The sequence below is a fragment of the Bos taurus genome, chromosome 28, assembly GCF_002263795.3.
Source record: "Bos taurus isolate L1 Dominette 01449 registration number 42190680 breed Hereford chromosome 28, ARS-UCD2.0, whole genome shotgun sequence".
Lineage (NCBI taxonomy): Eukaryota > Metazoa > Chordata > Mammalia > Artiodactyla > Bovidae > Bos > Bos taurus.
Genome location: NC_037355.1, coordinates 5273099 through 5286411, shown reverse-complemented (window position 1 = coordinate 5286411; position 13313 = coordinate 5273099). Strand labels below are relative to the sequence as shown.

The following is a 13313-nucleotide window of genomic DNA, read 5'->3' as shown; positions in this document are numbered from 1 at the left end:
GTACAAAGCAAAACCCTTCAGTGATGCCCATGGTATTTAGCAGTTGTATTTATAAGTCTTAGTATAACAAGGGAAGATACACATTTTAGTTTGAGTATATACAATAAAATTGTAAGAATAAATCAAATGAACAAAATATGATTTGACAAAAGAATTTTTCATGTGTAAATTTTCCCCCAAGGGGATGTGTATTTGATTCATTAGAAAAGATTTAGTCAGTTATGGATCATGAGAAAAAGGAGAAATTATACCCATTTCCTTCCCCCCTTTCCTGCCACCACATATAAATCTTTTGTTATTCCAGACCACATAGAAGAGACAATGCAATCAAGGCAGTGTCTGCTGGCTTTGGAGAAATAATGTTGTTATTTGCAGGCACTCTTTACAGGAAGGGCCTCAGAGTGTTCAGCAGTATTGAGGGCATATGTGCACAAACCACGATGTGATTTGGGGATGATTAAGTGTGTGATCAGATTATGTATCTGGAGAATTGAGTTATCTGGTGAGTCTCAGGACACGTGCTTTCGGTAATCCTGGAAGTACTTCTTTTTCAGAGACCCACTGAGTCATTATAATCTGTGCTCTGGAAAATACAACACAAACACATGTCCCTTCACCAACCAGCAAAAATGCATGTCCCAAAGGGTCTGATACATTCACTATTCCAAGGACCCCATTCTACCATCTTTCTAGAAAAGTGACTGTGTGACTAAGCTGCCTGATAGCTGGAATATATTTGAGGAAATATTGAGTTAACCAAAAAGTTCCTTCGGGTTTTTCCATTAGATAGAGCAGAAAAACCTGAATGAACTTTTTGGCCAGTCCAATATGCTGTATCTAGGATGACTTATAACGGGAGATGGTAGAAATAAACCAACCCAAAGACCACTGGGGGCTTAAGGCTGGTGCCAGGCAGGAGAAGTAGAAGTGGAAAGGAAGAGGATGAGGCTGTCATAGTAGAGAGGTTGGGAAGGGGCACTGTTGGACAGATGCTGAACTCTGCATTTTCTAGTGGTGAAAACAGAAGTGCCTATTATGCAGGTAAAGACACAGGTGGGACATGAGAACTCCTGCCTAAAGGGACAAGCAGGGCGGTCACTTTCTGAAGAGCCCAGGCTTGGTTGAATGCTCTGGTGTTGCCATCTTGAAACTCAGAAAGTTTTGTCTAAGGGGCCATACATTTTTATTTTGTACCAGATTTCACAAATTATGTAGCCAGTCCCAGGTGCAGAGGTAGGAGGCCACCATGTGATTATTGATCATGTAATTATGTGAGGAACTCCAAGTCAGTGGAGAGCATGATCCTTCAGCCTTTGTAAATGTTAACGAGCAAGGAACAGAAGGGAGAAAGAAACTGCAAAAAGTAGGGGATGTGACGGGTGGTTGGAAGAAATAAGAGGAAGAGACAGAACATGTGGGACTCAGGAAAAGCTTGACGGTTCACTCCTCAATCTGATATATGGATGTTAAATTTCAACTGAGAATTATGTTCCTATTGTAAAGAAGGCCAGGCACATGTCCTCTGTGGTCTTTTGGTCAGCGAGCTTAGTTGAAACAAAGCTGAAAAAAAGAAGTGAAAGAAAAATGTATTCATGTTGTATAGATTACAAAAGTACTTGTTCAACAATTTTGAATTAGTTCAGTTCAAAACTTTGGAAACTTCAGTCTTTCAAAACTTCACCACTAAGACCAGCAATCCCTTTCCCCATTTTCCTAAGCCCCAGACTGTCCCTGCACCTACGAGAAACTGATTGGCAGTGTGAGCACTGGGGTGGTAACCGTGGCAACGTCAGCCACGCGGGCGAGACACTGCACCAGTCTGGGCCCCACAGCTGTGTATACAGTCATAGGTCTTATTAAATAGGAATCTGTGTATTCAGAGCACGTTTCACGGAGAATTTATTTTTAAAACTGAAACTTCACACATGAGCTCTGTGCTTTGGAGGATACGGGTATGATACCTCCTGGTTTTAAAGTACCCACAAGTAAGTGATGCCATGGTCACCAAAGAGCTCCTTTGGTGGCTCAGTGGTGAGGAATCCACCTGCCAATCCAAGGGACACAAATTAGATCCGGTTGGGAAGATCCCCTGGAGAAGGAAATGGCTACCTACTGCAGTATTCTTGCCTGGGAAGTCCTACGGACAAAGGAGCCTGGCGGGCTACAGTCTGTGGGGTCGCAAATAGTCCAACACGACTTAGCAGCTAAACAACAATGACAATATGTCATCAAATTATATCTTCAGTGACCCCGTGTTTCTCTTCCCGTTCACGTGGGCTATTCTCAGTAGGAACTTCTGAGGGTGGCGCTAACGAATTGCTGGTGCTTTAGTGTACCTAGTGAGATGCTTCCTGCAGGAGGGCCTTTCTGCATGCTGCCCTCGTCTGGAGACAGTGAGGAGGCTGGCTGGCTGGCCCACGTTTGATCTGGATGGTCCTCACCACCCAGGCAAGCGCGGGCAGGCAGTCCCAGGAGAGGGGTCCCAGGGTTTAGAATAGGATGTCCACAGGTTGCTACAGAGGACACTTCCGGTTTCTTAACCTTTGGACTTCCTGCTGCTGCCCATCCTCGGGGGCAGGTCACTAAGTGTTAGCTTGGAAAGGCATGGGGCCATTTTTCTTTCATTGTTTGTATATGCCACACTTTGTGTATCCATTCTTCCATCCATAGGCACTTGAGTTACTTCCACATTTTGATTATTGTAAATAACACTGCTAAGAACATGTGTGTATACATACCTCTTTGAGACCCTACTTTCAATTCTTTTGGGTATATACCCAAAAGTAGAATTGCTGAGTCACATGGTAATTCTATTTTATATTTTTGAGGAACTGCCATACTGTTTTTCATAGCTGATGCACCACTGGGCCATTTTATAAGTTGAATTACATTGTCTAATAGGGAATTTCCTGGCATCTAGTGGTTAGGACTTGGTGCTATGACTGCTGGGGTCCTGGGTTCGACCCTTGGTTGAGAAGTAGGATCCTGCAAGCTGCACAGTTGGGCCAATAATAATAATAATAATAATTGCCTAGTGGGCTTTATTGCTTTGATGAGTGACAGGCTTCATGTTTTTTCAGTTGCTTCAGTCTCTTTGAAACAATGGAATTTAGATGCTTGAGCACCAAGTCAGGTGACATAGCAAGGGGAGGGGAAAGTTTTTAGAGCCCATCTTAAGCTCTCAGGCTCTGGATCATTGGCTTCTAGGAAAAAGCAGGACACCTGTATCCGATTTGGCTTTGAAGAATGAAACCATCATTTTACTTGTGTTATTTTCTCTGCGGCGGATGCCAAGGATAATTACGATAAAGTTTGGGTTGAACGGTGTCCCTGCCTTGTTTTCTTGTCGCTGGGGTAGCTGGAGGGCAGGGCCTTGGTGCCTCCCGTAGCCCTGCCTCTCATCGTCCCCTTCCCCCTTAGATCGTGACCAGAGGCTGCGAGACGGTGGAAATGACCCTGAGGAGGAACGGACTGGGCCAGCTGGGCTTCCACGTGAACTTCGAGGGAATTGTGGCAGACGTGGAACCTTTTGGTTTTGCGTGGAAGGCCGGCCTTCGCCAGGGTAGCCGCCTCGTGGAGATCTGCAAGGTGGCCGTGGCCACGCTGACCCATGAGCAGATGATCGACCTTCTCCGGACCTCGGTGACTGTGAAGGTGGTCATCATCCAGCCCCATGATGACGGCTCGCCTCGGAGGTAAGGCTCTCGTGCATGAGCGCTCCTCCTTGGCCTCTACGGCAGGTGCTGTCCTGTAAGACCCTCAGAATACAAGGTCATATGCATCTTCCACCGAAGTTGTTCGGACATCCATCATTAGCACAACTTAAAAGATCTATTAAAAAATCATTAGTATATAATAAATGATACACTCTCATTTTCTAAGCTCTCCTTTGGTACACTGAAGCCATTGGGTTCGGAATATTTACTTGCATGTGTGATGGAATACTGGGAAATCAGATACACTGTTTGGTGATCACTCCATTCTGGTTGAACTGGTTCAGGGCTTTCTCATAAGCTATCATGGGAAACATAGAAGAAGTGACTGGACTTGGCAAGCTCAGAGATGGATGGGTGTGAGGAATAGGAACAAGAGTGGAATTAGAAAAGGATACTGTGGCATTGTAAATAGAAAGTTCTCAGGCTCAACATCAGAGGGGTACTAGGCCAAAAGGAGAAGGAACAAGCCACCCACCTGGCTGTGGCCCACCTGTACGGTAGGTAGTATGAATAGTGGCATCTGGAGCATCCTTTCTCTGCCTCCATCTCAAGTGGAGGTCCTACTGGTCCCCGCAGAGCTCTGGCTTAGGAGGGATCGGCATGCTTGAAATCCAGGCCAGGCACTAGCTATGTGACTTTGTCACCTGCCAGTTCTTATTTTCAGTCCCTCAACCGTGTCTGACTCTTTGCAACCCCATGGATTGCAGCACGCATGCCAGGCTTCCTTATCCTTCACTATCTCTTGGAATTTACTCAAACTCATGTCCATCAAGTCAGTGATGCCCTCCAAATATCTCATCCTCTGTTGTGCCCTTCTCCTCCTGCCCTCAGTCTTTCCCAGCATCAGGGTCTTGCTCTCTCTAAGCCTCACTTAATGTCTGTAAGGTGGGATTATTATATTGCCTACTTCTTACTGTTGATGAAAGTTAAAGAAGGTGATAATATGTAAAGCAATCTGCACCTCTGGCATAGTCAAAACCCCACACATTTAGTGAGAAACAAACACACAAAAGACTAAACCTTTAGGATAGTCATTTGAATTTTTTCATGCTGTAAAAGAAATTCTTACTCAAAGATAGCAGAATGACTATGTCCACTCCCTGGTCTTGTTTCTGTGGTAACCGAGGTCCCTGTCTGTACTCTGTCCATTTCCTTTCTCCCAACCTCCAAATCAGCACCATCGAATAGCACTTTCTCTGAGGACATGTTCTACATCTGTACTGTCTAAATAGTAGCCACTAGCCACATGGGTAGCTTGAAATGTGGCTAACGCAGCTGAGAAAATGGAGTTTTTATTTTAATAAATGAACTAAGACTGTGTTAGCCACATCTGGCTTGTGGCTGCCATATTGATTGGATGGTGTGTGTGCCTGTATGCTCCGTCATGTCTGACTCTGTGACCCCCTGGAGTGTAGCCTACCTCATGGAGTTTTCCAGGCAGGAATACTGAAGTGGGTTGCCATTTCCTACCCCAGGGGGTCTTCCCACCCCAGGGACCGAACTCGAGTCCCCTTCATTGGGAGGCTGATTCTTTACCACTGAGCTACCTGGGGATACACCAGCTCTAAACCATGATCTTTTTTTAGAAAATACACCAGTGGTAAACCACCTTCCTCTCTGGTTAATGTACAGAATTTTACAAAACTGTGTTTCTGTTGGTTATCTTACCTTTTGCTCCCTGCTTAACTTTCTACGGTCTGATTTCCTATATCTGCCTAGTAAGGTTATAGAGTAAAAGTTAATGAGCTGAAATTTTTGAGAGTAGCAGCCACATGTCACAGGAAATAACAAAGTTATTTCTTGTTGCCTTGCCAGATTCTGTCCCATTAAATTCATTTACTCCCCAAGAATCCTGTGAATCACTCCTAGGGGTATGAGTACAAGGAAATCAGATACAAAAATTACTTTCCTAAAAACAAGACTTGGACATAACAGAAAGCAAATCCTTTAATCTTTGAAGCTAAAATATTTGTAAGTGAAAGTTTTTTAATAGATTTTATTTATTATAAGTAAATTATAAGCCACTTATTAGAAATTTTACCACATGGTAAGATTTTTTTCTTCATTGACTGGAGGTATAGATTTATAAATTTTGTGGTGAGAATCAAATTTTGTGCTGTCTTCAAGGTTGATTACTTCTGTTGAATTTGATATAACTGTTACCATGTTCTCCCCAAATTAAAAAAAAGCAAAACATTTTTCTCCTATGTTTAGTTTTGGTCTGATGTTACTCAGTAAGACATTTCTTTTAAGCTTTCAAGAGATATCGTTAATAAAAACGTTAGAGTTATCATTATATTTGGTATTTAAAACATATGATTTAGAAAAGTAGAATTTCTTAAGTAATACCAAATTGTTTTTCAGCTAAAGCAAATAAACAAAAGCTACCACTTAAAAGTTCTGCCTGCTATTTTTCTATCCAAGGACTTGTTATCTGCTTTGGTCTGCACATAATTCTTTCTTTGTTTTAAATGTAAATTCTCTTACTGAAACTGTTCAAGATATTTAGAGATTTTGCTTTTGTCTCCTCAGAATCTCCTTAGTGTTATTCCCTGAAGATACAAATTTTTCTCCTGATTAATCTGAAATAGCTATCTTCTATATTTTTAACCTTAGCCAGGATGAGAATAAGCTGTTTACCTGGTAGTGACTCTCCAGAAGTGGTCCACCTATCATCCACATTTCCACAAGTCAGGAAGCTTTTAAGCCTAGCATGTATCATTTAAGATGCTTGCGGTTCAGGCCTCCAATTTTCTGTGAATTTGAATCCGTAAATTTGCAGATCTACATTGTTGTTAGTTTTGGATTCATGTTCTGTGCCAGCAGCTCCCTGGACACCCTGATAAAAGGACTCATCATGATCTGGCAGCCTTACGTCACTGGAAATTATCCTTGAAGTGACAACCCTTTGCTTTAGACTCTCTTGCTGAGTATGAGGGCTTCCCAGGTGGCAGTAGTGGTAAAGAATCCACCTGAAATGCAGGGAACACATAAGATGCAGTTCGATCCCTGGGTTGGGAAGATCCCCTGGAAAAGGGCATGGCGGCACACTCCAGTATTCTTGCCTGGAGAATTCCATAGACAGGGGAACCTGGCAGGCTACTGTCCATAGGCTCACAAAGAGTCAGACATGACTAAAGTGACTGAGCATGTACACATGCATGCTGAATATGAAATGTCTTACATTTCATCCCCACCCTAAGCAAGTCTGGGCTTCCCTGGTGGCTCAGAAGGTAAAGAATCTGCACGCAATGTGGGAGACCTGAGTTCGATCCCTGTGTTGAAAAGATCCCCTGGAGGAGGGCATGGCAGCCCACTCCAGTATACTTGCCTGGAGAATCCCCAGGACAGGAGCCTGGCAGGTTACAGTCCATGGGGTTGCAAAGAGTCAGACGCAACTGTAAGTAAGCAAGTAAGCACAGCACAGCTGAGCACCATCAGCCTTCTGTGCTATTAGATTTTATTAATGACACTGTGGAGGAGGGTATAGAAGGAGAAATGAGCAACACTTCACTCATTTTGAAAATTAAAGTGCAAACCTTTTTTAAATTTAGTTTTTATTTTATATTGGATCATAGTTGATGTATTAAATACAATGTTGTGTTAAGTTTCAAGTGTACAGCTAAGTGATTCAGTTACCCATATACATATATCCAGATTCTTTTCCCGTTTAGGTTATTACAGATCTCTACAGAGTAGAGTTCCTTGTGCTGTACAGTAGATCCTTGTTGATAAAGTACAAACCTCTTAAATGAAATATCGCTTAGTACCTTTATTCCTGCAGCAAAGTATATAAAGATGGCCCTTTAGGTAAAACTACTCTTTTGATTTGTGGCGTGGAAAAAGGCGCCATCTTTCACGAATCGGCTCTTACTTGTCAGTGAAATGGCCAAATGAAAATATTAATTTAAATGGATGTGTGTGTAATTTTTCCTTTTAAGTTGTCTTTAGTGTAAGAGCCATAAGGACTACTAAAATGGCCAAGTTCAGGAGTTGCAAGATATTTCAGCCTTTATAAACATCATGAATAATAGAGTGAAAAATGCTTCAGTTAATTTTTGCCATTTGTCAGCTTTTTTTTTTTTTTTTTCCCTGCACAATATCAAGGAGAAGAAATTCTCCCCGGAGCCCATCTGCTTCTGTCAGGAGTGGGAGAGGCCTGTCATTTAATAGACTCGCTCCTAGTCGTCTGTAGGTCAGAAGGTATTTGCTTATGACTCAGAAGCTGCTGGATTAAATGAAGTCTTTAGTTGGGAAAGTATTTATGTGGAATCAAAAGGCATCCCACATTTTGAAGTCCTTTTCTCAAGCCTCGGGGTGATGATAACTCAGCTGTCCCCAGGCTTGAAAGGAAGGCAGAGCCCAATTTTATTTTCCTTGTGGAGTTCCAGCAGGCATGGAGCAGAAAGGTTCCCTCTGGGAATGCTTATTAGCTGATCTCCTGCTGCGACTGGATCTGGGAGAGGCTTCATAGCGATTGGGAATGAGTGGCCAGGAGCAGTTAGGGACTAGTGCTCTTCAAATGGAAATGAGGTTTGCAAGGGAGTGAGGGCTTTTCCCAAGCAGACAGTCTCTGTGGCAAAAATGAAGAAGAGTTTCCAAGACGCTTAATTAAGCATTTCTTGGTTTTCTGAAAGGCAGGGCATGGCCTCAGTCCCTAGCCTTCAGAGGTGACTGACATTCTATCAATGTCACTTTAAGGAAGGTGCATCAACTTAAAAGGCTGATATAAAGGAAATAACAGCTCATCAGAATTATGCATGAGTTGTGATACAATGTGAGTGATTTAGTAAATATGTCCAATAAAAATGGAAATGAAATTCCATGCTGTGGTGCATCTGTTTTGTGTGATTTTTCATACTTCATTGACATACTGTGCAAGACGTATTTTTCTATATAATGCAAAACAGTGGGAATTATCTCATGTTGTCACGAATCTAAATTCTTGTTCTCGGATCATTCTGTACAATTGAAGCCATAGCCGCCAGGACCTTGACCATTCAACTCCCGGAAGTACACAGAGTGGGGCATAGAAATAGAAATGGAGAAGAAAACTCAATTTTGTCAGGTTAGCAATTGATAGGTAGGTATAAATAGATGAATAATAGAAGGTAGAAACATTGACTATAGGTAGATAGGGAGACAGAAAGAGATGATAGATAGATAGATAGGTGGTGAGTTGAAATCTGGATTAGAGCGAGGGTTTAGATTAGGGTTCCTTGTATTTGTTTGGATAAGTAAAACCAGTTCTACCTGATATTGTCTCATAGACTCTGATGAGTCTATGAGAATGTGACTATAATGAATATAGAATATTCATTTCAATAATGAATTGTAATGTGAACTGTTAAAAAAAAAGTATGAAACTTAAGGTTCTCACAGTAAGCTGAAGCGCAGTCACTATTCCGTGTCCTCTGCGTCCTCTGATACAACGTTTAGATTATCTTCTCCCTCCTAGGAGTAAGAACACTGGATTATAGAACGAATATAAGGTAGGTTATGTACTAGTCATTCATTCCGTCACTCTGAACCAGCTTGTCCAGGGCTATTAAACATGGAAAGAACAGACATAACCTTTGCATTCTTGGGCTCCTTTTCATCTTGTGGCATTCTGTAGTACTTCCGGGACCTCCCTGGTGGCCCATTGGTTAAGACTCCACACTCCCAATGCAGGGGACGTGGGTTTGAGCCCTGATTGAGAGACTAAGATCCTGAATGCCACAGTGCGGCCAAAAATAAATAAAATACTTCCCGTTTATATTTTGTCCTGATCGCTGTCCAGTGACGCTGGGCAATGGTGATGAACAGCCAGTGAATACAGTCTCTCAGGGAAATTTATGTGTCAGAAACCAGGTGTTATGTAGCTATTGAGTCTTCTGTTGAACTTTGGAATAGAATGCTTTTCCTCAGGAAGCTTTCTCAGGAGGAAAAAAAAAAAAGGAAATGGTTGGCTTCATGAAGAACTTTTTGGCCCCCCCTTTTTTTTTAATATTTTAAAAAATGTATTTATTTTTAATTGGAAGGTAATTACTTTATAATATTGTGTTGGTTTCTGCCTTACATCAACATGAATCAGGTTCAAAAGTCATCTCCCTTTTGAACCTCCCTCCCACCTCCCACCTCATCCCATCCCTCTAGTTTGTCCCAGAGCACCAGATTTGAGCTCCCTGCATCATACAGCAAATTCCCACTGGCCCTGTTTTATGTTGAATGCTGTGTTTGGTCTGGGGTGCAGTGGGTGAAGACACACTCCACCCCATGTCTGGTGAGAACGAAACACAGGAAGCTGATGACTTAGTACGAGCCAGCCTCACTTCCTGTGTAATAGACACGTACCTTGTCAATTCAAAGACCTTATTCAGAGGGCTTGGTCAAGTAGGTTTCTGGATCTCTTTTACTGTAGTCTCAGGGTCTCTCTGTTTCTATCTATAAATTAAAGAAAAGTGAATTAATATTTCATCAAGTGCCTACCTATTTCAGATGTGACACTGCCCTTACCTTTACAGTCAGTTACACTGTGTGGTTATCTCCCTATTGGAAGCGTTTGATTTTTTTATGCAACAGAAGGAGTTTGTGATTCGAGTGAATGAGCACCAATTATCCCTGTCACCTTGTTGGATAATTTGGAAAGAGTCTTTTAGCTATTAGCAGGCTATTAGCATAACAGACATTAAAATGATGAAAATATCGGTGATTACTTCAATCCCTCAGGCTATAAGGTCTCTTTGACAAAGTGCATAATGTAAAAGAAGCAGATATTTTGTTTGAGGGGATCTATCTGCCTTTGTTGCCAAAGAGAATCTTTCAGCTCCTAGTGGGCTCATTAAATGTCCTTTGATAGTTTCTGAAGGAGACGGGTGAGTGTGTTGGAAAGAGTGCTGAGCTAGGAGTCAGCTTCCGTGTTCTAGGGTGAAAGCTGTCTCACCTTTCCAAGTCTGTGAGCCTTCTGCAAATTGTAGATGTCCTTTGTACCACTGCAGACATTTCTGTGAAATTGAAATGGTGTAGTGTAGGTGGAAACCTGCCAAGTGCCGTACAAGGGAAGTGTGGATCAGAAGTAAAGGACTGCATTGCAATATGTTGGAAGACTTCATGAGATTTGTGGCTTGAGGTCAAGGTTCACTGAGATTCTCCCAACAAAGTGAAACCAACAGGCAATTTCAGAGTAAATGCAAGTTGTAATTACGTGATTTAGCTGTGCTGTGGCTCCATGGTTTACCCAGTCCACACCTTGCCAATTTGTTCAACTCTTTTTTTTTTTTTTTTCCTGGTAAGAATGCATCTCATTCCTTTAAACTTTCCCAGTTCTCTTTCTCAGTTCTTTGGGAGTTTGTTGTTGCGCCTCAACAGTATTTATCCCTATGTAGTATCCCTAGGATTTCTCCTACTTCTTCATCTTTGAAAGTCATACGTCCAACTTTGGTATGAGAGTAAAGAACAAAGTATCAAAATAATGATTCATTGTTCTATCGATGAATGTGCACAGGGAATTTTACAGCTCTGAAATTTTCTGTGCTTCTGGTTATTACATAAAGTTAAACTTCCCCGTTCTATAGTTCTGTAAATATATATTATCTAGAAAGAACTTTCAGCAAAGTATATGAGCCGTTTGCTGTTTTATATTGTCTTTCTTTATGGAAGCAAAAAGTCATATTATCAGTTTGAAACTAATTTCTTTCCTTGACGCTTTCGCTTTGGGAAGCTCGCATACTTCCATTATTAATCTTGACACACCCTCCGCTGTTGCTGTTCCACTGGCAAGAGGTAAAACACGGGTCCAAAGAGTTTCTCCCCTTTCTGAGCTGCGTATTGGCAGATCCGGGTGTTGAGCACAGGGCACTGACTTCTCTCCCTTCGGTGGAAAACGGTTTGACTGCTGTAGAGCATTTCTACTGATAATAAAGAAAACTGTGCAGCTTGGCTGGGCTCCAACAGTGAGAGTCCTGATGGTCAGGCGGTCCAAGTTGAAGCTCCTTTAGAGCTGAGATTACAGCCTGGCCAGCAGTGATTCTGGTTTCAAGCACCCATTTATTAGTGGTAAAGGGAGGGTCCTCTTCCAGAAAACCGGACATATCACTTGGAAGGGATGATGATGCCATCTTGGCGACCTTCCCGGTTGTCTCTGAAGTCCTGGGTCCATGCTACAGTGCTGAACAGTGATCGTGAGTGCCTGTCAGCTGTGAGCCAGAGGGCACACAACCTCTGCGCTGCTGAGCCTAGAAGCTGGAAAGTGGGAGCAGCCACAGACTGGAAATTTACAGGCGGGAACCCCTGGTGTAGCAGCTTCTGGAAGCAGGGAGAACATGGAAGAGTGTGGATGTAAGGAAGTTACTCAGTGTCCCTGGTAGAGGAGTAAGCTGTCGCACGGAGTCCACAATGCCAAGTGCAGAGGAGCAAGTGGGGTTGTTTGTCAGAATAAAGCAGTCAAACCTAAGATGCTCTGAGGGCTCCAACTAAGGGAGCCACTTGTTATTCTGATAGTTTTGTAGCATCACATTTTTAAACCAGCACGTTGTTTTTGATGCTCTTGGTCTACAGAATGCTTTCCCTTCTAGGCCAGATGACTGGGAGAGATTATGAGACTCAGAAAAGTCATTCTCTAGACAATCAATGTTAAAAATTAAATTCGTTTTGATCCCTGAAGCTGAGTTTGTTTTGATCCCTACCTAGCATGGCAATTAGAAGCATAAGTAGATGATGTTTGTTACGAAGCAAAGACGTAGTCGTGTAAGTGCTCACGTGCTAGTGATACCCCAGCCTTATCTATGCCTTCGAGTGCCTTCTTTTGGCAGGCACACCATGAAAACGGTGCCAGAAACTAGAAATACAGTTCAAATCCACTGACTCAGTTTGGTGTATTGAAAGGAGATGGAGCACGTTTATCAGTGAGGTCTGTGATTTCTCCACTAATGTAGGAAAGTAAAAGATGGAAGTCTTTTCTTCAACAACAGCTCAGTTACACATGAGATTAGCAGCTCACTTGTTCAGAAGTGGGCTTTCCTAGTAGCAGTTGGTAAAGAATCTGCCTGCAATGCAAGAGGCCCAGGTTCAATCTCTGGGTCAGGAATAGCCCCTGGAGAAGGAAATGGCAACTCACTCCAGTACTCTTGCCTGGAGAATTCCATGGACAGAGGAGTCTGGCAGGCAACAGTCCATGGGATCACAAAGAGTTAGACATGACTGTGCGACTATGTTCAGAAATGACTTCTTGGATCTTTTTTGCATTTCGTCAGTTTGGGTCTGAATGGTCCTTTATTCACTGGCCAGAAATGTGTGCCAAGTGCCCTTCACCAGTGCTGGATATTCCGATGAGTGGGGCTCTTGCCTGGCATCCTGTGCTCAGACCACACAAGGTGGACAGAGCAGTGTGCCCAAGGGCAGGGACAGTTTCTGGTACCTCTTGCACCCTGAGCACCTCTGAAGGCTCATTTGTAATTTTATTTTACACCTCTTCCCATTTCCCTAAAAATCGGCTGAATTTCCATATGTATCCTTCAAGGATTTCCTCATACATATGGAACAGAACTGAATTTGACTAGGTTTGATGATATGTTATAGTCATATTTATTTGATGTCTTGGTCATAAAAAGTAAACAA

The 13313-nt window shown here is 42.6% G+C and overlaps 1 protein-coding gene and 1 non-coding gene across 10 annotated transcripts in view; one reads left to right on the top strand and one right to left on the bottom strand.

The window, feature by feature from the left end:
* Positions 1 to 13313, top strand: part of SIPA1L2 (signal induced proliferation associated 1 like 2) — a 246583-nt gene that overhangs the window by 179037 nt on the left and 54233 nt on the right. For all 9 annotated transcript variants that reach the window (XM_010820432.3, XM_024986711.2, XM_005226228.5 and 6 more), the window contains one exon: positions 3421 to 3695. In XM_010820432.3, the coding sequence (XP_010818734.2) occupies positions 3421 to 3695 (275 nt within the window). The remainder of the gene's footprint in view (positions 1 to 3420; positions 3696 to 13313) is intronic.
* Positions 758 to 815, bottom strand: MIR2285AT-2 (microRNA mir-2285at-2). Its single transcript, NR_162237.1, has one exon. It is a non-coding gene; the product is annotated as a microRNA mir-2285at-2 (primary transcript).